Genomic DNA, 24,435 nt, shown 5'->3' on the forward strand with positions numbered 1-24,435 from the left:
TTATTTCTGCAAAGATAAGTATATTAATTACTTAATATATTCATCCTATTAATTAACATTTGCAACTGCTTTTTATCACTTACTTAGAAGAACCACAACTGTCATTTGTTATAGAGACCACTGTACAGATGTTTAGAAGTTTATTTTTGAAGTTGAAACTAAAAATAAATCTCTGCAAACATTTGCATTTTACAACACTATAAGTCCCATCAGGTAATGAAATGTTCACTTGTGGTCTTCATGCCCACTTGAACACTTGGGCCAAATACAGGAAATACATCATATACATATAAGTAGTCAAGTGCAAAGACTGCAAGTGTGGGTATTGGACAGAAATAGAATAAAATACAAACATTATATGGAAAACTAATAAAATAATATATCCTCATATAAGTGTGTGTATATATATATATATGTATATATATATATATATATATATATATATATATATATATATATATATATATATATATATATATATATATATATACTGTATATATATATATATATGTGTATATATATATGAGTGAGGATATATATGAAGAGTTCAGATGCAAAAACCAGCTAAAAGCCATCTTGGTCAAAAATGAAATAATGATACTGAGTGAATGCTCCTGACACATAGTATATGTCCATCAAATACTTTTACTTCAAACTCACTAAATTCCAGCCTCAGCCCAATCAGAAGTACCAGTACTTACATAGAAACCTATACAAAGTAGCCAGAAAGAAATGCTCATTTTAAAGAAATATATCAGATCTGAACTCTTCATATACGTACATATATATATATACACTTTTCACAGTCTATATTTGTTCTTTTCATGAATAAAGAGTTGTCTATTCACAATTAATACAGAATAGGCAAACAGTAATCAATGCATTTTATTTGCTATGAAGTGTTATTGCATGTTAACAAGTAATTTCTCTAAAATAATAGCCGATATGAACAAAAGCTTATGTGCATCTCAATCTTAATGTGGTTTATAATGATAAAACACAAATGAAGAGAACATGAATGGCAGAAATGGCAACCTACAAGACAATAAGAAAATTAAAGCCTTCAGCTGCATAATTGTTTACGCTAATCCAATATAATAACACAGAGTTATATGCTGAATTTATGTGAAGACATCTGTTGTTTCTTCTGCAGCATCACTCTTTAGGAACAGCGATTAAAGTATTCTGCTTCAGACCGTTCACCTGCACATAAGATTGAAACAAGCTATAAAGGTGCCAAGACTTTAATGTGTAGAAATAAGTGTGTGCCGAGTAATTTAGTCTTACTGGTCTGGTAGTAATCGTAGACTTTTATAACAGCTGGCTTGAGGTTTTTAACAGAGAATATCTGTTTAATACGTAGTGTCTGGCGGAAGACCTTGGTCTTTTGAACCTGTAATGCATAAATGCATTCATAATAAGTTAGATTAATCAGTGCTATGCTATTAGGTTTTAAAACAGATTTTATAGTTAATTGTCATTTTAACCGTCTGTCATTATTAAGCACACATGTTATCATTCCCACCTCTTGAAGATACATGATCACGTGGTCGTTGTTGGATTGGACTATTTCTTTAGCTGTGGAAATAAAAAAAAAAAAACATTTTTTAGCACAAACTAAAATAAAAGTAAAACGAAAATTGAAATTAATGTGGATGCTGATTCAAACTGCCTTACCGCATCCAGAGAAGAGGGCTCTAGTTTGAAACCAGACAAGAGTTTCATATCTACAATGACCATGTTAGAACTGTCTTGTGTCCCGGTATACCTGAACAGATAAAAGTATAAACACAGAGATATACAATAATCAAGTAAAGAATTACATTCCAGCACTGCAGGTGTAAATCAGAATCTCTTCTAACATAACGTCTAATATGACATCCAGAATTTGTCCGGTCATTCTCTGACACACTTCTCCAGTCCTAACAAATATTTGTAATGCCTTAGACTCCCTGGGAGTGGGGATGTTGTAGAAAAGAGACATCTAGAAGAGAGTCACAGATAATAAGAAGTTTTCTTTAAGCAGGATGTGATTTTAATTTGCTTTGCTGCACTTCACAAACCTGCACAGACACACAGGTTGATCCCTTCACTTCAATGCTGTATTTGGCTGGAACATTCTGCAGCTGCTTCTCCTGGTACAGTAACTTGTTGTCCTGATTGACATCAAAGTGGTGAGTGTCTCCTGCTGACTGTACAGTCACTGTGCTGGAGTCGTCAGAGCTGAACACTTTGGTGGCTTACAAAGACAGAGCCTGAAGAGCCACCACTGTGTCCTGAGAAATAAATGTGTTCAGTAATGTGACTTTAACCCATTATTCATCAATCATATGTTTGATTTGAGTAGTTTGAGTCACCTGTGTGGAGGAGAATCCTCCATAGGCATTCTGCTGCTCCACAAGCCAGCTGACAATCCTGTTAGCAAAACCCAGATCAGCTGGAGTGACTGGATCTGTAGTGAGAACAGCTAGCAGCACATATGAGCTGATCTCCACTGCCAGAGAATCAAAGTCATCAGCAGATCCAGACTGAGACCAGTGGAGACGAGACCCTTAAAAAAATTTGGGAACCATTATAAATTACATCTACAGTTCAAAGTGTGACAAGCACAGCTTATTACAGAGCTCTTACCTTCTGAAATCCCAATGTCCATGAGCTTTTTTAAAAGGTAGTCTCGAGTCACTTTGTCTTTAGCCAGACTGAAAGTATAGGCGAGCAAAGCAGTGGTGTAAGTGTTTCGGTTATTGCCAACAAAACGCTTTAAGTATGAGAGACCTTTGCTCAAAGCAGGATCCTGCGACAAACACAGTGTAGGTGACAAATATATAATAGCCTTATAAGATGCAGTTTGTGCTTTATAACATTGAGACCGTACTGACTGTAACTGATGTGTCCAGCTCGTGTAGTGATGCAGTTATATAGGCAGTGATGGTCACATCATCACTTACACCCCCCTAAAATACACAGATAGCAAATAAAGGCATGTATTATGAACATGCAATTTTGGCATTTTGTGACAAGACAAATGAACTTAAGAAGCAAAATTGCTCATTTCAGGCAGTACATTTTATTATTTTATGTTATGTTTTTTAAAACTATTTTGCTCTGCTTTATACTATGCAGTAAGTATGAATAAATACACTTCGTTAAAAACAGCTTATATTAACAATTTGTATATCAAATAAATATATCGTGTTTTAAGAATGTTTAGATATTTGTGATGGTCAACCTGTTAGGATTTTATTTTTTTCACAGAAAACAAATGTTTAGTGATTTTTATCAACATTTCTTATATACTTTGCAATATTTTTACCTTTACCTGTTATTGAAGAGTTTTCCCCTGCTCTCATATGAACCATCTGCTCTTTGGTGGCGAATCAGCCATTGCTTTGAATTCTGAATTTTTTGGGGGTCAATAAAGATGTAACGCTGTGCTTTCCCGAAAGTCCTCAGCACAAATGCAGTCAGCCTGTTAGTTAAATTCAATTTAATTTCATTCACATCTGGAGATGTGGTTTTTAAGATATTACTATCTTTTCATTTGAAACAATATTCATTGCTGGACATTTGGTTTTTGTGCAATCGTTAATTTATGAGGTAAAAACAGCAGTTCATACCATGTATTTCCTTCTCCATTTCCAAATGTAGTATATGAGCCATCTGAATTCTCATAGTTGAGTTGCCTTTGATACCCTTTTCAATATTTCGGTTCGGATTATTTTTCTTAAATGCACTGAAAATCATTGTAAGCAGAATAAAATGATTTTGAATGGCATCTCACCGTTTTTCAGGAAGCCGATGGCTCTTCCTCGGGTGACTGAGGTGAGCTGCTCCGTGTTTTCCAGATACTGCAGAATGTAAATATTGGGAGAAAGAACAGCAATGTTTTGTTCTCCACAGCCGTACGGCATTTGTAATAATCCGTCAAGATTCCTCAGTGCACGACCCAATATGTCTCCTACAAGAGAACATGTGATTATACATTTCTACATTAAAAATATTCACAAGACGGTATTGATGTGAAGGTATGACTTTTTTTTCTTCTTCACCAAGCACTGAAACAGTAGCTCTTCCTGATCCTGCTATCATATTTGTGGGAAACAATACATCTACGTCCTCCAAGAGGTTTTGCCCTGTAGATGAAGGCACAAGAGCAATTCAAGTATTGGAAGCAGATTTAAAGCTCTCTTAAAGTAATCTTTTTGAAGCATTGTATATGGCATAAAAGTGCATAGCCACAACCTTTGGGGCAAAGGAGCCAGCTGTGGGTGTTAGTCTTTTCGACTCCTTCAGCCTGAGGGACACAGGTTAATGTTAGCACAATTTAGCTTTTTTGGTCTTTTGATTGCAATGTAAAGGTAGAGTTTTAACATAACTTGCATTAATGCATTGTATTTGCATAATATGTTTTTACTCACATTTACACGCAAGCTTCGTGTGACTGTGTCAATGCATCCTCTTTCTGGCACACTCACAATCTCATTGTCACACACAGTCTGGGACGCCTCTGCCTCTGCACTGACTGTAATATTCAAGACTCCTACAACACAAGACATGTACGTTAAGATACAACAGAGACTGAGAAACAATGATTCAGACTGGAAAACTCACCAAGAACAGAAGGAGTGAGGATCCATTTAAAGGTTTTTCTTCCATTAGCACACAGACAGGATAAATACTGATCATCAGAGGAGGCTTTGAGAGTGTAGTCTGAGGAAGGAGCTGGAGTCACTTTAACCTGTCAGTCAAACACACATGATTAGTGGCAAATTTCATGTGACTAGATTAGAGGAGTTGTCTGAAATCTCACCATGATGCACTTGGACAGATAGTTGAAGACAGTGGCCTTCAGCTCAAAGATCTCCCCACGGATGATGGAGTACGGCAGAGAGAGCTCCAGGAAGAAGGGCTGGAAAACTGTCAGCTGAGCAGGAGGAGCCAGACCCAGACCTTTGGAGGACAGACAGAAGGCCTCCGTCTCCCAAGAGGTGATGGTGTCAGGAACTGTGACAGGAACCTGAGCTGATCCAGAGTCCCTGAAGAGAAATTTTAACAAATTGCATTTATTACGCCATTTACCAAATGAATACCAAAAATATTTTATGTTGGTGGGTAGCACCTTTAGACTTTTTAACTCATCATTCACTCACCCAACCTCAACAAGTTCCCAGATCCAAGTTTCTGGGAAGAAAGTGCGAATGGTTTCTTCGGGAATGAGAGGTGCATTCTCAGTTCCTGTACCTGACCACCAAAAAAAAAAAAAACTGAACCACCCCATACTGAACTGTAAAATAAAAAGTATTTATTATTATTGTTATCAATAAGATGCAAGAGAGTGAGGGAGGGATTGGGAAAGGTCCTCAAGCCAGGATTCAAACTCAGGACACCTTTAGCACAACGGCGCTTCATGTTGGCATGCTGCCCACAAGGCTATTGCTGCCGACTATGCTACAATTCTAAACTAAAGGGGTCTGCTCTGCTCCACACACTAGCTGTAGAAATCAGATTTCACTGATCACAGGTCCAAAAATAAGAAGAGATGACTGACAAGACCATGGTGGAGGATTTGCTGCTCAAAAGACCCTGTGTTCACTGGTAAATGTCATGTAAAATGTGCTCCCTTTACACAGAGTACACAAGATTGTGAAACTGAATATGAAAATGAGCACTCATTGCAGTGAGCACTCATTTAAAAGTGATTTCAGTACCATACATATTGATAGAGGCTTTGTGATGCACGAAAATTATATACAATATTATACAATATTAGAATGTTTGCGGGTGATGGCACAAAAACAGTCCTGTGCAGGGATCATAAGCTGCTTGTGGGTAATTGAAAACAGTGCTATGCAGCACATCAGAGTATGTATATTTATGTATATTTATGCAAATAAAATGAAGCCCTTGCAATTTCACAATTGCCCCAACTAGTAAAGTCAAAGGTCTGTTGACGGCCAATCCAATCCAACATGGTGAATCAGTGTCAGGGCATTCGGTGAGAGTGAGAACTTTGATGTTCAGTTTAGCAAAGGAATCAGTGCACTAGAATTAAAGCAAAAGAAATGAAAGAGACCAAGCAAGTCAAGACAGTACAGACAGAAAGGTGTACTTCTAATCCCTCACCAAAAAGAAATATACTTTAAGTTTATTTAATTAAGTAAAATTCACTACAGACTACTTTGGCCTACTTTCTAGTATGTAAAATATACATTTAAGTATAAACACTTATAAACACTTGAATGTGGGTAAGTTTCATAAATAATAATAATAATAATAATAATCTCAACTATACATTTATGCTGTGTTTTATGAATATTTGGTAGTTGCTTACCTATTTACTGCACAATTACTCAACTACGCCATGAAAAATTATTTTTTTATGAAAAAATCACTTAAATTATGACTTAAGTCCAAGTCTATGACTTAAGTCTGTTTCAAGTGTATTTTTCTTGATTTTTCAACTTCCTGCAATTTGATGATTCTGTTACAGAGCGACAGAGGAATGAAGCGGGTGGATCCAAATGCATAGCTTTATTCACAGACACGGTCTGTAACAGGCAAGGTCAAACACCAGCAAACAGATATAGCACAGGCAAAACGCAAGAGTAGTCCGCTAAACAGGGGTGGGTCAATTGATGGTGAACATAATCTAAGGAGCAAGGCAAATGGGTAATTCCAAACAGACAAACTGTAGTTCAGACGAGGGGCAACCAGAGTCAGAAACAGCAAGACAAACGAAATCCAGGGCAAGCAGAGAAACAGACAGGACGAAATAAACCCAGCTGGGATTGAAACACGGATGAAACAGACTCTAGATTAGACTAAGAAACTAGGACGGGAACTGGCGCCATAATGTTGCTATCGCTATTAGAGAGATAACTGCAATCAATACTCGGCGATCTGAGAAGGATCTGTTATGTGGGTGTTACGTTGCGTTCAAGGCATGTCAGAGAGATCATATTTACGAGTTAAACGCACATGAACGCCACCACAAAGTCGTTATTACGAGTGGGAAACTTGACATTTAATTTACGCCCAGAATTTCTGAGTTTGGGGCGTGTCAGTGAAAAAACATGTGGGATGCAATAGACGGCAGCAAAGACAATAGATATGCAGTGTCCCCTGATAGCACATGTACATCTCAGAGACGTCTATTTGACGTCTGCATTTACATCTGCAAGATATCTGCAAGACGTAGTTTGCTCATCCACAATACGTCTAGTGGACATATTAAAAATCTATATTTAAATCTATATTAATACCGGGTTTACTACTTTTTTTTTTTTTTTTGACAGAAAAAAACAAAAAACACTTTTCCCATTCATTCACTTTTCCCATTAATTTGTAATGTACCCCAAGGACCTTAAACTGTAATTTTTTTTTTACACACGCAATTCTTTAGGTGTTTGCTCATCTGCAATACGTCTATAGGACATTTCTTTTTAGATGTCAAATAGACGTTTATTAGATGTCTTTAAGATGTTTATGATTTAGCATGTATGTAAAACTGACATCTTACAGATGTCTGTCAGATGTTTGTACACAGAAGATTTTTTCCAGATCATGTGATCTTTAACAGACATTGTGCAGACATACATGTGCTATTTGGGGTGCATTGTGTTCAGGCACAGCCTCATGAGCCTCATATGGAAGAATCATTTTCCTGACCTCCTACATCTCCAGCTCCTCCAACTAAACCTTCTGAACCCATTGGACCCATTGGACCTACTGGACCTGGTTGACCTCGTACACCTGGTTGACCTGGTGGACTGGGCAGACACGTCTTACCTGGTGGAGCTTGTGGGAAAACAAAATCCATAGGAACACAGCATGGATTTCAACAGGACACTATTACAGTTTATTTTTAGAACATGTGCATGTAATACATATATATATATATATATATATATATATATCTATAAAGAGAGAGAGAGAGAGAGAGAGAGAGAGAGAGAAACAGATGTCTTACCCATACTCTGACAAGTCGGCAGTCTAATAAATAAATTTGTCACCACCTTCAACCCAATGTCCTTATCCAGATAAAAATATAAAAAGATTAGAGACAAAGTCTGTTGTTAAAAAATATGCATCTAACTGCATTTTTTTTGTCTCAAAACACTAATCAATCAAACATTAATCCTCAAACCCAAAATATTTTAAATACTTACCCTGAAACGATAATAGACTGCATCTCCTCGTATCCTTGAAGGGTAAGGGTTGAACCCACATGGATTATATGGAAACGTAGGAGGGAGAAATCGACGACTTCTTGTGGATCTAATATCGATGCAATCCTCTTCATATTCAGTGTCATATGGAAAAAACCTGCCTGGCAACATGTTAAAAACCTACAGAAGGATGGCAGAAATGCAGTGATTTTGTAATTTCAGCGTGAAAATTGTCATTGAAGTAACAGAAGACAGGTCTGAAATATATATTACTTTGTCAGCATCTAGACGTTTTCCAGACTCCAGGATTAAGATGCTCTGATCTACAGCACTGAGGCCACACAGCGAACCAGGCTGAGCTGAGATCCGGAGAGTGTTTTCTTCACCAGGAACAGCCGTAGTCGAAGAAAACTGCAGTGACACCTGTGACACACAGTGGTCCAATCTTTAATTTTAAAACAAAGTCAAAGTATTATAAAAAAACTATGACTAAGTACTACACAGCTGTTTCATCTATCAACACGAAATCCATAAATCCAGCATACACTGTAAAAAATAAAAAACACAATTCGTTGAGTCAGCTTAAAATAATTTGTTACCCTGCTGCCTTAAAATTTTAAGTTCAGTCAACTAAAATAAGTTTAGTCAACTTGAAATGTTAAGTTGTACTAAGTGACAACTTAGATATTTGTGTTTGCTAAAACTTAACAGATGGGTAAGTAACCCAGTTGCCTTAAAATTTTAAGTTGATTTAACTCAAATATCTAAGTTGTCACTTAGTATAATTAAACATTTCAAGTTGAATAAACTTTTTTTGAGTTGACTGAACTTAAAATTTTAAGGCAGCCAGGTTACAAATTATTTGAAGTTGACTCAACAAAGTTTATTTATTTATTTATTTTTTAATTAAGACAGGACAGGAAAGCACAGGGTGGAGAGAGGGAAGTGGAATTTGCAAAGGACCTCGAAATGGGAATCACTCTGCCGCCATGATAATTATTATTCATTATAATTTTTGAGCAAAAGGTGGAGCAGCCCCAAACTTAAAAGTAACTTCAGGGCATAGTGCTGATGACACATATAAAGTTTGTAAGGATAAAATATAATATAGCAATTTTAATATAGCATGACAAAATTAACAACCCAAAATGGCTGACATGAAAAAAAAATGGATATTGTTTGACTCGTTTGACGAATCATGTTGCACTAAATCTTAAGAGAGTGGTCTTGTGATTTTTGGCCAAACCACTTGCTGAAAAAAAAAAAAAACATCTAAAACCAGCCTAAGCTGGTTGACTGGTCTTAGCTGGTTGTCCCAGCTGGTCTCCCAGCCTGATCAGCTAGGAAAGTGGCCAAAATGCCTCTAAAACAAGCCTGCTGACCAGCTATGACCAGCTAAAAAAGAGCCAACCAGCTTAGGCTGATTTTAGCTGTTGTTTTTTTTTTTTTTTCTAGCAGGATTTAATATAGGTTTAAAAATAGCCATCTCTCCAGGAGCAGGGTTGGAGACCTCTGTGGTTAAGCATCGCAGAGATATAGCCTTGTGTCCATTTTGGCGTGCTCTTCCTCAGATCCATTCATGTGTTATTTGAGAGCGCTTTGACTAATCAATTTGAATTTCATAAATTTTTGCCAGCATGTTCTGAAGATGATCTGAGCATGAATGAATTTTGTAATTGAAATAATTTTATAATTATCATTTATATTTTGTATAATTTTATAACTGAAATTGTGAAAAGTCTTGACCAATGGAAATTTATTTAACTTGGTATGAGTCAAGGTATGAGTACCTGCCTGAACTGTTTTTTTTTTTTTTTTTTTTTCAGTTTATGACAGTTAGGGTATGGCGAACAACTCCCATCTCATGTTCTCCCTCAACTACAAAATCGTCCGATATCACTGTTTTTTTGTTTGTTTGTTTGTTTGTTTTTTACCTTTTTTGTTAAGGGTGTTTGATCTTCTTTGCATGTTTACTTTGCAAAGACTGGGTCGGTACTTCTGCAGCGATGTAGGATGATTTTGAAATGATTGTTGAAGTTGAGGGAGAAAATACGATTGGAGTTTTTTGACATACCCTAAATGTCTTGAGCCAGAATACACAGAGTTCAGGGAGAGAAAGACAAGACGAGCGTTTGAGAATAAAAAGTATTTAATTGTATTTTTTAAATGAAAATAGCCGATTGTTTCGCTAGATAAGACCCTACTTCTCGACTGGGATCGTTTGAGGCCGCATTCAAACTGCATTTTGGAAGTTCAGAATCAGGGCATCATATCAGTCCATTATATGAAGAAAAATGCTGAAATGTTTTCGTCAAAAAAACATAATTTCTTTACGATTGAAGAAAGAAAGACATGAACATCTTGGATGACAAGGGGGTGAGTACATTATATGTGAATCTTTGTTTTGGAAGTGGACTTCTCTTTTAAGACGGTCTTCTTTCTGTGTGCTAAATTTCATAACATTACTATATGGCTCTATGGGATGCCTTAGATTTCAAGAGTGAAAGAAGAAAAAGAAAAAGAAGAAGAAGAGAAAGAACACTAACTGATACAATAGGTGCCTACAGACCTTCAGTGCTTGGCCCCTAATAACTGAACATCAGTATTATTACTGTAAAATTTTTGCAGTGTTTGTCCTGTTGCTACATTGATTGTTTTGTACATTATAATGATTTTTTTTTTTTTTTAAATAATGGAAACAATAACATATATATAAAATCACAGAAGTACATTTCACGTCACCACATATAATTATTTGGTGAGTAGCCATGATGTAGAGGCAGCAGGTCATTATCACAAAATAAACTCTAGACTGTACTGAACATTATGTTTAACACCATTATCACCATATTGTAATGGACTCATACCTTGTTTTCAAAACATTTCTCAATTTGAAATGTTCTGGAAGCAGCTAGTATAATCTCACTGGGTGGCACACAGTGAGAAACCCCATCTTAGGAGCCATCTGAGCATGAACAGGGACTTTAAACATCACTTCTCCCTCCACGGCTCCATCAGAGCCTTTCACATTGATGTTCTTATAGCCATGATGTACTATCTCTTCTCCAGATGAAACCTGAAACAAAGTGAAAAGCACAGTAAATAAAATAGCTAAATGAAAAAAGAAAAGTCTGTGCAGACTTTAGCTTATTATTTGCACCCACCAGGTAGACTATGGTAACAGAACCACTTTCAATTGTCTCTCCAGCAATAGTATACTGCACGGTTACTGAGATCTCCTCCTCGCACTTCAGCGGTTCCTCTGGAGCCTTTATAACCAGTTGACTCACTTTTGTTGGGATTTCGTTGGATTTTATTAGCAGACTTTTGAATGCAGATTCAAAACGGAATGGAGTACTAAACTGGTTGTTTGATGATGCTTGTGCCTGTCAGGAGCAGATCAATAAAACACAAGGTCAGAAAAAACAGCTGCAACTGACTAAAATAATTGCTTAAATAACTGACTACTTACAGGAGAACTCCACTTCCAGAACAACAATTTCCAAATAATTTACTCACCTCCTTGTCATCCACATTATTTGAGTACATTATTTGTAAATTGGTGTTCTGGAAGTGGAGTTCTCCTTTAAGGATTTGCATATTTGAATGAACATCATCACTACTGCAAGCATAAGTGAAGCAATTATTTAAGGAGTACTATGCTTAAATTCATTCATTATGGATCATTTTGAATGGAAAGTGTCTGCTAAAATACACACACATGCAAATGAAAAGCTCACCGATACATAAATAGATGTACTTGTCGTAAGGGACGTATCAATAGTGAAACGGGCCAACCCACTGATGTCTGTGGTAAGTTCTTGAGGCTAAGACAGGGCATGTTGAACAACAACCTTAAAGTAAGGAAATGGGCTTCCATTGAAAAACTCAGCTTTAACCTGGTGGGAAAACAGAACCTCATCATAGATTTAGGGTAGGCAGAGATAATGATTATTAACAAAACAACCACCTATTTTTATTAAGTTAATTGATATGTTATTTTATTCGTATATGTTATTTATTCTAATAAAATGCAATTAATAATATTTGCAAATAATAATATATGCAGTTAAAATTCAACTGAACAGTGCACCTTTGCTTGTATGACTGATCCGTTTTCAAAGAACTCTGGCAGGTTAATCAGTTTAATTCTACCAATAGTATAGGTCAAAATCACTTTTTCAGTCTTTTCCATTGAGATGTCTGGAAAAGAAAAAAGGTGGAATAGTAGAATCTTAGGAACAAACCATCAAGTATGCACAATTGTATTTTGATTTATCAGTGATCGAGTTATTTTGTTTTCGTGCCTGTTACACCACACACCTGTCCCTTCCTCAGTTACTGATGCAGTAAAATCAAGAGACTGTTGCCAGTAATACCTCTCAGATCTTTCGATAAAGACTGACATGGTAAACATCTCAGAGGCACAGCCAGTCTCATTCAGCTAGGAAAAAAAAAAAAAAAACAAACAAAACCAAACAAAACAAAACAAAACAAAAAAACATTCAGAAATAATTACTAGTAGTTTTTAATTAAAAAAACAATAACAAAACAAAAACCTTAAGTCATACTTACTACTGCTGACCTATTAACACAAAGTGGAGTTTGATACTGGCTGGCATAAAATGGAATGGATTTGCAGAGCCCCATCTTCACAGTACCCTGAACAGGATGTCCATGGGTGTATCTGTTGAACACATACTGTATATTAACTGATCTTCCTGCTTAACATATGTATTAATACATAATGTTCAAATCGCCTCACCTCCCACAAACCCCCAGATTTACTTCCTCTTCATTTGCTCTCACTGTCTCTGGCTTGTGTAATTTCACTTTGAATTTCGGTAGAACTAAACCACAAAGAAAGTTGTAATGTTATCCACACTGTAAAATAAAATGTTGTTTCAACTTAAAAAAAATTGTTACCACACTGACTTAAATTTTTTAGTTTAGTCAACTAAAATAATCCAGTTGTCACTTAAATTAACATTAAGTAACTTAAAATTTTAAGTTGGCTAAACTAAAAATTTTAAGTCAGTGAGGTTACAAATTATATGAAACTATTCAGGAAGTAATAGGTAGTACTATATTAACACTGAGCTTAATACTACTAACTAATATGGACACAAGATGAACTAAGTAGTAAGTAATAGCACATTTAGGACAAAGGTAGTTCCTTATTAGGTATTCAGTAATTACCAAATAAAAATATCCTAATTAAGAACTGCATGCTAACTATGATCAATTAATACAGAATAACCAATTAATTAGTCACAACAGTAACATCTAAAAACCTATTAAGTTATTTGTGAAATTGATGTCGAGGGGTTGACATTGACTTCACATGTAATGTATTAAATAATGTAACATATTTTATATCTGACATATACTGTACAGCCATACATTTCTGAGGCCCTAGTGATATTCTAACCTAACAGATATTCTAATCTGGAAGATGTTGTTTTGTGCTGTTGCAATGCTTAACACAATGCAGTCAATGTCTGTATTACAAATGCAAACTGTTTTTTGATAAGAGACCATTGTTTATTTTCATATCCTAAAGAGAAGTCTTTCCCAGGATACTGTCACTATCTAGGTGTTTTGGAGTCGGAGACATATTGAACTAACACTGAATAATAGTGAACTAATCCAATCATGGGCTTGTCAGCATCTCTTCATAGTTATTTAAAATTTTAAATGAATTATTATCATTATTATTATTATTATTCTATGTTTAAGTTTGAATAAACTACTTTTTGGTAAGAGTATAGTAGTCACAGTCTCAGTCTGTAGCCAATTTACTTATAGAATAGAATAGAATATTCATAAATTAGTCTCCACAAAGAGCTTCTGTGGTTCAAGCTTCTGAAAAAGGCATTTTATGTAGTTTACTTTTAGACATGTTACAGTTGTGATTAGTAATTAAGTGGTTATTCTTTATTTTAATTGATAAAAAAAAAAAAAAAATAAAATAAATAAATAAATAATTTAAAAAAGACAAGAAAACTGACCCAGAGTAATATACTCTTAAAAATAAAGTTTTTTTCTCCCTGGAGCTCTTGTGGTGTGTATGGTTATGCTTTAAAATGTTAAAAAAACAATAAAATGCATTGCCATCGGTTGGAATCAAGTGGTCTGCTGTTCAATGGCATTGCTTTGAAAACCCCCTTTTAAAACTTTTATTTCTATAAGTGTAATCTAAAAAGTACAGTAAGCTAATACTTACCATACTCTTTAACCTGGAAGTGTTCTTTAATCGTTTGTTTGCCAGTTTCTACAAGCAGCTCATATGAACCAACATGAGCCTCTGGATTCAGTGTATGGGAAAGTTGCAGAATCTTTCCATGGGTAGATGTTGCATTAATCCACTGATTGATTCTGTTCATTCGATTGTCCTGTTTATATGAGAAGGCATTGAAGACAAACAAAATAGCAGTAACAGGAACATTTATGCAGGAAAAATGTGTCTGTGAAGAAATGACGTTTGCCTGCACTGTTATGAGTTTGTACTGTGGATGAAAACAGATAACATTACGTCTGGTTTGTATAAGACTCATTGATCAGAAATAATTGAATTTCAACACACAGCTGTTTACTCTGAGGTCCAAGTCTGAAAGGGCATTTCAAGTATATTTGTGCACAAACTGATATGCAAACATGACCAATAAGGTCAGCTAAACATTCAACCAATATCATGCCATATTTACCCACAATTAAAAACTTAAAAAATTTTTAACCTACTGTTTCATCAACTGGTTTAAAGTTTAGGTCCACAGTGAAAATCCTGAACTGAACTGAAAAATTGAGGAAGACGAAAACATCATAGCAAAGTGCATGACAACAGACTGGGATCCGAGCACAATGAGGCTGAATATAAAGCAAAAATACCAGTTTGTCCAGGATTGTAGAATTGTTTATCTGTTTTAATTATTGTAAGCGGATTATATGTCATGAATCTGACTTTTTTCCTTTCAATCATTTGCGTGTTTTTCCCTTGAGCTTCCACTTGGATGTCCTGCACTGAGTCAAACTCGGGAGCCTGTTGGACATGCGCAGTTATATTACAAATCAGTATCATCTCTTAAGTTAATGTTATATATTTTATATTAAAATATTTAACTTATAAAATATTCTTGAACTGTTGTTTTGCCAGTCCCTATAGGATTTTTTTTTTTCAATGAACAATATATATGTAATAACAGGCCTGAAAGTCAAGGAAACGGTGGAATTCCCTCTCAGTTCTCTCCTGTAGAAGTGTTCTCTTCTGTTTATAGTAAACCAGAGAAATAGTAAGCTGCAGATTTTCTTCTGGTTTTAGAAGGCTCACACATAGTTTAGCCTCCGAGCCTGATCTTATAACACCTGGAAATGTCACCATGAAAATCCTGCAAAAAGAAAGTGCATGTGCTTAATAACCCCCTTTCAGTGTGTGAAGCTAATGATTAGTTACTCTGAGATAGGAGCACACATACAAACAAACATGAAAGGACATACAAATGAAGATAGACTACAGTAAACAAAAAACAGGTTCTAACACTTACGGCTTAGAGGTTCCTTGATAGACAGAAATCAATAAAACACATGTTATTAATATTCCTCTTTTAAGTAATGCAAGAGAAAAAGCCATCATGAAGGGATGTGAAGAACAAGAAGTGTGTGCAAGTGTCTAAACCTTTTATAAACAGTTTTTGTTTATTTGGCTGGTCACATGACCTCAGTGATGATTAACTGTTCAATTGTGCATCATATAATACATGGTAAGTTTAGTATATTAGATAGACAGATAAATAGATAGACCTCACAAGAGTATAAAATAATAATATTTAATAATGCAGACTTTAGACTGTAAAAAGGAGTGACTTTTTGATGAAGCGTTAAACCAGCCCCTTTAAAAAGGAGCATCCTTCAGATGAGGCATTAAACTGGCCTCTTGACTTTCTGTGGTCATTAATTATGGTGGTAGCTCTGGTGCATTCTGATGGCTGTATTGAGCTTGTCAGGATGTGCTACCCCTCTATTAGAACAGCTTTATTAAGGCACCGCGACCACATTTAGCTGTTGCATGCAGTAGCCAGAGTATAGTTCCTTGCTTAATAAGGTGGTAGCGCATTCTAATGGTTGCACCGGTGTTGATGTCATAGGCTGCCGCCTGCCAATATTAAGTGTCACGGGGGCGGAGCAAAGCGACAGACACAGTGGGCGTGACGTCAGGCCTCGGAGAGGCTTTTATTAAACAATAAAACAAAGTGTCCAAAAAAGGGGGAAAAAGTGTCCAAAACAAAAGGGGGATCTGGTGTCCTCGAAGTGACGGGGTTCCGTGAAGGAGGGGTAGTGTTCCAAAAGGGAAGGGTCCAGGTAAGGGGCGGAGTCCGGCGGCCGCACGCGCTCCCCGCTCAGGTCCGGGGTGCGAGGGGCGGCGGCTTCTCTAGCGGCATCGTCCTCCTCCACCTACGCGGCGCTTCTGGGGGATAACACGGCCCGGCATCCTGGCCCGTCAGCCGTTACGGGTGCGGTCCTCATCCGGACCCGCGGGGTCCGGCAACTCGTCCTGCGGCGCTGGTTCCCTCTTCACCCCTTCCTGGACCCACGAGGACACCAGCGTGCATGCACGGGGAAGAGACCGGTCTCCTGAGGAGAGGCGCGCTCGGCATTTTAACAGCGGCGGTGATGAGGCTTCATTCACATCAGGTGTGCCTCATCACACGCCGCCAGACCTGGATGTTTCGGCGCCCCTCCTCCTCCCACACGCCCACTCCCGTCGGGAGCCTGGTGAAGGGCGGCGATTACCGACGGGGTGCAGCTGACAATAAGGGGGGGAGGCAGTCGACTCGTCACATCCCCCCCAAGCGACATCCCCGTCATCCGGTCGCCGCCCACGCAGGAGTGCTACCTTCCTCAACCAGGCTCCAGCGGTCGGAGTGGGCGGGGATTCCTCTCCGGGCGACTCCCTCTCGCAACGCCACCGGACCGGGGACAGAGAAACCGGAATTTAGTCGACAGCCTCAACCAACCGCAGGGTAAGTGATATTAAATGAAACAAGTCACTTACCCCTTTAGCGGCTGGGAGGCCGTCACCGTCGTCTCTCCGTCCTCCGGGTCCGAATCTCCATTGACTTCTTTTGCGAGCGAGAGGGGATGACGTCACCAGGTGATTCCCACTGCGCTGCCTAAGCTCCGCCCACGCCTGCATTCTCCACCACTTGTCACGGGGGCGGAGCAAAGCGACAGACACAGTGGGCGTGACGTCAGGCCTCGGAGAGGCTTTTATTAAACAATAAAACAAAGTGTCCAAAAAAGGGGGAAAAAGTGTCCAAAACAAAAGGGGGATCTGGTGTCCTCGAAGTGACGGGGTTCCGTGAAGGAGGGGTAGTGTTCCAAAAGGGAAGGGTCCAGGTAAGGGGCGGAGTCCGGCGGCCGCACGCGCTCCCCGCTCAGGTCCGGGGTGCGAGGGGCGGCGGCTTCTCTAGCGGCATCGTCCTCCTCCACCTACGCGGCGCTTCTGGGGGATAACACGGCCCGGCATCCTGGCCCGTCAGCCGTTACGGGTGCGGTCCTCATCCGGACCCGCGGGGTCCGGCAACTCGTCCTGCGGCGCTGGTTCCCTCTTCACCCCTTCCTGGACCCACGAGGACACCAGCGTGCATGCACGGGGAAGAGACCGGTCTCCTGAGGAGAGGCGCGCTCGGCATTTTAACAGCGGCGGTGATGAGGCTTCATTCACATCAGGTGTGCCTCATCACACGCCGCCAGACCTGGATGTTTCGGCGCCCCTCCTCCTCCCACACGCCCACTCCCGTCGGGAGCCTGGTGAAGGGCGGCGATTACCGACGGGGTGCAGCTGACAATAAGGGGGGGAGGCAGTCGACTCGTCACATAAGTTTATTGTTGTGTTTAGACCAGGGGGCTCAAACTCAGTCCTGGAGGGCTGGTGTCCTGCAGAGTTTAACTCCAACTTGCCTCAACACACCTGCCGGGAAGTTTTTAGTATACTTAGTAGTTTTGTTTGCTTAATTGGCATTGGAGCTAAACTTTGCAGGACACCAGCCCTCCAGGACTGAGTTTGGGGACCCCTAGTTTAGACTCATGCTTTTCCTAAATGTGAACTGAAGTCAGTGGAGTGTAGAATCCTGCATAAAAGTAAAGCCATTTGACCTCTTAAATCGGGGTAAAGCTCCTTAGGACGTGTATTATGTAGTGCTGTCGCACTGATTTATTGTGATTAGTCGATTTGACAGAACTAAAAACAATAGATTCATAAGAATATTAGCAATAATAAAATGATTTGTTTCTTGCAGTGAGAGGGAATGCATTATAGGCCTAAACTCGTATGGCGGCTAGCTGGACAAAACTGGCGGTACAAACAGTAACAGTCAGACAAATAAATACGTTAAGTAAAAGTATTGTGTAAATCTATCTTCATTACCTAACTGGCTGGATGGCAGGTAAGCTGATGGTGGCAGGTCATGTGATCTATCAGTGGTGATTCCTGGCTGAAGATGGAGAAAACAGATCCATCAGTGTGATCATGAAGGAACTGTAATGACACAGTTCTCAGTCCTGCAGTTCAAGTGTACTAATTATGATACAGTATTACAGCTGTTGTTCTGCTTCTCTATAACTTGCATTCTTTGAGTGTTTGTCTGAGACTGACATCTAGTAGACATTCCAAGTCCAGGAGAGTCAGTTTCACCCAAAGTTTTAATTTGAGCTGCAATTTAAAAATGCACCTGAATCAACTTGTCAAGGTCAGGCAAGTCAAAACTAAACTCAGCAGGAATGAGGAACCTCTTCACAGACACACAGACGAAACTGTTTTACACACATCACACAAACACAGAACCAGGAAACTAGTTTATCTAGTTTAAACTGAGAGTGTGATTGAGCTGTTGTGTGTTTGTGTCTCTGTATTCATGCAGTAAAATGGCGGAAGCCAGAATTTCTCAGGATGAGTTAACGTGTGCAGTGTGTCTGGATCTCCTGAAGGATCCAGTGGTCATTCCCTGTGGACACAGTTACTGTAAGAGCTGTATTACAGACTTCTGGAATCAGGAGGATCAGATGAGAGTCTACAGCTGCCCTCAGTGCAGGCAGACCTTCAGTCCAAGACCTGCTTTAGCTAGAAACACCATGCTGGCTGAAGTGGTAGAGAAACTGAAGAAGACCAAACTTCCTGCTGACCGTTACGCTGGAGCTGGAGATGTGCAGTGTGACGTCTGTACTGGAAGAAAATACAAAGCAGTCAAGTCCTGTCTGATGTGTCTGGAATCTTACTGTCAAAATCATTTTGAGCGTCATGAGGAGTTTCATTCACGTAAGCCACACAAAGTGACTGATGCCACTGGACGACTGCAGGAGATGATCTGCCAGAAACATGAGAGGCTCCTTGAGGTTTTCTGTCGCACTGACCAGAAATGTATATGTGTGCTTTGTACAATGGATGAGCATAGAAACCACGACACTGTATCAGCTGCAGCACAGAGGACAGAGAAACAGGTATTTAAAACTAGACACTGATGAAATATTGCTGCCACTCGTTCTATATTTTTATATTGGTACCCATATTAACAGCTTACAGCATTCACACTGCACACGACAGCAGAAATGAACAGCAGCTACAAGAAGAGTTTCACTGTTGGTTGAAAATACACTGTAAGCCTTTATCAACAGAATCTTTCTATGATAAAGTTAATAGTCAGTATAGTAGTTCAATAATCTGTTTATTTTCTGTTGTTATTTGCTTGTAGTGTGAAACAGGTCTTAATCATCATGTTAATTTACATATAATGGTGTTAAACTATCAAACGTACAGCCGTTGGTTATCAGTTCCACATTTACTGGATTCGTCTGTTTGCATGATGATTTATTGCCAGTAGTTTTCTGTGATATTTCCTATCATCTGTTTGTCATGCAGATGCAGCTGAAGGAGACGCAGAAGATGTTCCAGCAGAGAGTCCAGCAGAAAGAGAAAGATCTTCAGTGGCTGAGAGAGACTGTGGAGTCTCTTAAGGTGAGCCTCTGGCGAAGAGAAGTTTGCCTCAGTCTCAGCTCAGACTCTCTTCTTTCAGTTCCACTGAAGCCTGAATCACTGTGTGTCCTAACAGCGCTCTGCACAGACAGCAGTGGAGGACATTGAGAGGACCTTTGCTGAGCTCATCCGCTCCATTGAGAGAAGCTGCTCTGAGCTGATACGGTTGATCAGAGATCAGGAAAAGCCTACAGTAAGTCGAGCTGAACGACAGCTGGAGACACTGGAGAAGGAGATCATCGATCTGAGGAAGAGAGATGCTGAGCTGGAACAGCTTTCACAAACGAAGGATCACATCCAGTTTCTGCAGGTAACAGAGATCTAGAAGAACAGGGTCATAGTGGACTTAAGCCAGATCCTGGTGTGACAGGAGACATTTCAACCCTACGGTGACATTCCATTCATGTGTTTGAGCTGTTAGATGGACATTTATGTTCTTACATTGCAAAAAAGGCTTATCTTACTTAGTATTTTTGTCTTGTTTCCTGGGGGGAATTTTTTTAAATAAAGTGCATTTTGTATAAAATAAGTAAAATGATCTTATTTTAAGACTATTTTACTTACCCCACTGGCAGATTTTACTTCACTTCATACTTCATTTTGATTGTTTTTCCCCAGAAACAAGACTAAATATCTTTGCTTATGTAGTAAATTCATTTGATTTAAGATTTTTTAGATATTTTGACTAGAAACAAGACAAACATACTAAGTACGATTGTTACTGTGCAGTGTATACTAAATGTACGGAGAAGATGAATAACAGTAAACAGTCTTTTAGTAAAAAGTTAATCCATATAGAGGTAATCCACATAAAGCAGGCAGGAAACACACACACAAAACAATGTTAATGCTGGACAAAGAAGAAAGAGGGCAACTTAAATACACGGGTATATGAGGATAATTAACTGGACACAGGTGAACAGAATAACATAATCAAGGAGACAGAAACTAGATCAGGGAACACGTGAAGTGAAAAACACACCAAAAAGGTCTATAAGGGTGACATATCGCCCCCTCCCGGAAGGCGTGAAGACGCGCCGATTAAATAACAAAATAAAGGGACCGATGGTGAGGAGTGGATGTGGCATGGTAAAAGGTGACTGGTGGAGGTTTTGGAGGAGGACGGACAGGAGGAGGATGATTCCAGGGTGGAGACGGTGGAGGTAGGAGCCATGGAGGAATCAGGAAGAGACAAGGCAGATCAGACGGAGGGAGGAGTCAGTATGGACACAGGAAGAGCCAAGGCAGAGACAGAGACGGGGATATGAGGGCTTTGGAGCAGGAGGAGCCAGGCGAGACCCAGACCACAGCCATGAAGGCGACCTATGGTGGAGCCGACGGAGGAATGAAAGGCTGACTACTCCAAGGGGCTGACTGATGGTGGCCAAATAGGTGGGAGAAAAGCCCAGGGTGGAAACGGAGAGCCGATAAGCCAGGGGATGCACAACCAAGCGGAGGTGGGGATCCAGAAGGCCGTGGTGGAGTTGGTGCAACAGAGGACTAAGGTGAATGTGGAGGGAAGGAGTCCCAAGGCAGGAATGAGCAACGGGCATGTCTGCATAAAAATCTCAGTCAGAGTCAATAAAGTCCTCAGAGTCCTGTGGCAGCTCACCCTCAGCAGTGGTGCAGTGGGTGAGGTTTTCCTTAAGCCCTCGTGCTCCCTTGCTTTAACCACCAGCACATGCTTAGTTACCGGCTCTCGCACTTGGTCAGACAAATCCTTGGCTCTGTCACTCTCTCTGGTGACTGGTGTGCCTTATACTAAACACACAAAGATTAATAACGCTGGACAAAGAATAACGCTAGACTCAGGTGAACAAAAACACACAATCAGGAATCAGAAACTGGGTCAGGGAACATGTGGAGTGAAAAACACAACAAAAAGGTCCATAAGAGTGACGAAGTTTTTTTTTATTATTTATTTTTTTTTTTTTCATTGTAGTAGATATTTTATCATCCAAACTATTTTCTAGAAAGTTCACATAGAATGTAAGTGGAAAATACTAGAATCTGTAGCTCTGATGTGATATAATGAACATGAAAAGAATGAAGCTGATGAAAGTGTTGGATTAAGTTACTAAAGATCAACCAAGTCAAATCTAATGTTTGTGCAAGTTGTTGGATGAAGTGTGGAGCTGATGAGTTTTGATTTCTGTTTTCCATAGAGTTTCCAGTCTTTCTCATCGTCTAAATCTACAAACATAAATGGCGATCCCTTAATTTCTCTCGTCTCTTTTGATGGCCTGAGAGAATCTGTCCATCAGCTGAGAAACAAACTGGAGAATTTCTGCAAAGAGGAGCTCAAGAAGGTTTCAGACAGAGGTGAAGTCCTGGAGATGCATCATATCATCAAAAACATCTTATTAGAAATTTTTGAGGAATAGATGCAGGATCATGAGAATTACACTGTTCATGTTTCCACAGTTACATTCACCAAGATTGTTCTCTGGACCAGAAACGACTTCCTACAATGTAAGTCAGTAAGAAAACAAGCAGAAAAACTCACTGAGTGTGTTCATGTTCTTCCTGTAGAAGGCGAAAGAAGAGTTTTGTAACTGATGATGTAAATGACGATTTGCACAGGATACCTGTTCATCTGTACTGAAACACTAATGATACACTGAACATGAAGAGTTCAGCTATATGAAAAGATCAAAAAGAAGATAATTTCTGCTTCTGTTTTTATCTCCATCAGATTCCCATCAGCTCACTCTGGATCCGAACACAGCATTTAAACACTTCAGTCTATCTGAGAACAACAGAAGGGTTACTGCCACTGACACAGTCCAGCCATATCCTGATCATACAGACAGATTTGATCATTGGCCTCAAGTGTTGTGTAGAGAGAGTGTGTGTGGACGCTGTTACTGGGAGGTGGAGTGGAGTGGCGTTGCTGTGTCTATAGCAGTGTCATATAATAGCATTAACAGGAAGGGAGGGGATTTTAAGTATTTGCTTGGACGTAATGCTCAGTCCTGGTGTTTGTACTTCTCTCCCTCCAGTTGCATATTCTTACACAATAACATACAGACTAATCTCCCTGTAAAGCCCATCAGTAGAATAGGAGTGTATGTGGACCACAGTGCAGGAACTTTGTCCTTCTACAGCGTCTCTGACACAATGAGCCTCATCCACACGGTCCAGACTACATTCACTCAGCCACTCTATCCTGGGTTTTATATTCATGAATCATCAGTGAAACTGTGTTGACGAATCAGCACAGATTGATGAGAGATTCTACTCATAATGCTTTGAGCTGCATGATGAATCACTAACATTTAGATGTTATAGAGTCTCTTATTGACATTAATAGACTTGACATTAATAGAGTTCACCAAAGTCGAGTCTGAGTCTTTAACCAATTGAGTCCAAGATGAGTCCGAGTCCAAAATGGGCCGAGTCGGACTCAAGTCCGAGTCCCAAAAGGCAGAGTCCGAGTCGAGTCTGAGTCCAAAGAAACACTACTGTTTGTCAGTATCTTAACATTGTTTTAACCCAGGGGTGCCCAGACTTGGTCCTGGAGGGCCGGTGTCCTACAGAGTTTAGCTCCAGCCCCAAATAGACACACCTGAACCAGCTAATCAAGCTCTTAATAGGCATACTAGAAACCACCTGGCAGGCATGTTGAGGCAAGTTGGAGCTAAACCAAGGACCAGGACCGAGTTTGGGCACCCATGTTTTTAACCTTTAACTAGAAAAATGCAATGTCAATTGAAATGTAAGAAAAGCAAACCTCTAGTGGATCTTTTTGATTTTTGATTTCACAACATCTCATAATTAATGTCCATGCTCTGCTTAGCAAACTTAAAGTCATGTAACAGAAGTTATGGCTGACTTATGACTTATTGAGTGAAACAGGTTTTAGAATGTGGCTCCGTGTGTTTTGGGTTTTATATGACTTTATTTTTCTTGGATGAAAATGAGGCTGTGAGGGATAAACCTATAGTGTTTACAGTGGTACACACTGTGTATAAAGCCCTACATATACTTTCCATAAGTCACAGCAAACTCACACTTGTTTTATTTTTGAATGCATTTATAGTTGCATTAATTACAATAAATTACATTATATAAAGAAAAATTGATGTGCCATTGACTTCTTGGAAAATTGTGCACAACCAAAGTGAGTTTGGACCCATTAAAACTATTGCTGCAAAGATGTTAGAAAAAAAAATATTTTTTTGAAGCTAGAAACTGACATCATGTTTAAAAAAAATAATAATTTTAATACAGCAAAAACTA

At 39.1% G+C, this 24,435-nt stretch overlaps 1 protein-coding gene and 1 pseudogene across 1 annotated transcript; one reads left to right on the forward strand and one right to left on the reverse strand.

Moving 5' to 3' along the window:
- Positions 1-867: 867 nt before the first annotated feature.
- On the reverse strand, positions 868-15,827 carry LOC127176981 (alpha-2-macroglobulin-like; annotated as a pseudogene).
- Positions 15,828-19,061: 3,234 nt separating this feature from the next.
- On the forward strand, positions 19,062-24,117 carry LOC127176977 (tripartite motif-containing protein 16-like). Its single transcript, XM_051128891.1, has 6 exons — positions 19,062-19,661; positions 20,080-20,175; positions 20,270-20,503; positions 22,359-22,515; positions 22,618-22,665; positions 22,889-24,117. Exons 1-6 carry the CDS (start codon positions 19,089-19,091, stop codon positions 23,401-23,403), a joined length of 1,623 nt encoding a protein of 540 aa, XP_050984848.1. The 5' UTR covers positions 19,062-19,088; the 3' UTR covers positions 23,404-24,117.
- Positions 24,118-24,435: the final 318 nt, after the last annotated feature.

The sequence above is a fragment of the Labeo rohita genome, chromosome 15 (genome assembly GCF_022985175.1).
Source record: "Labeo rohita strain BAU-BD-2019 chromosome 15, IGBB_LRoh.1.0, whole genome shotgun sequence".
Taxonomy (NCBI): Eukaryota; Metazoa; Chordata; class Actinopteri; order Cypriniformes; family Cyprinidae; genus Labeo; species Labeo rohita.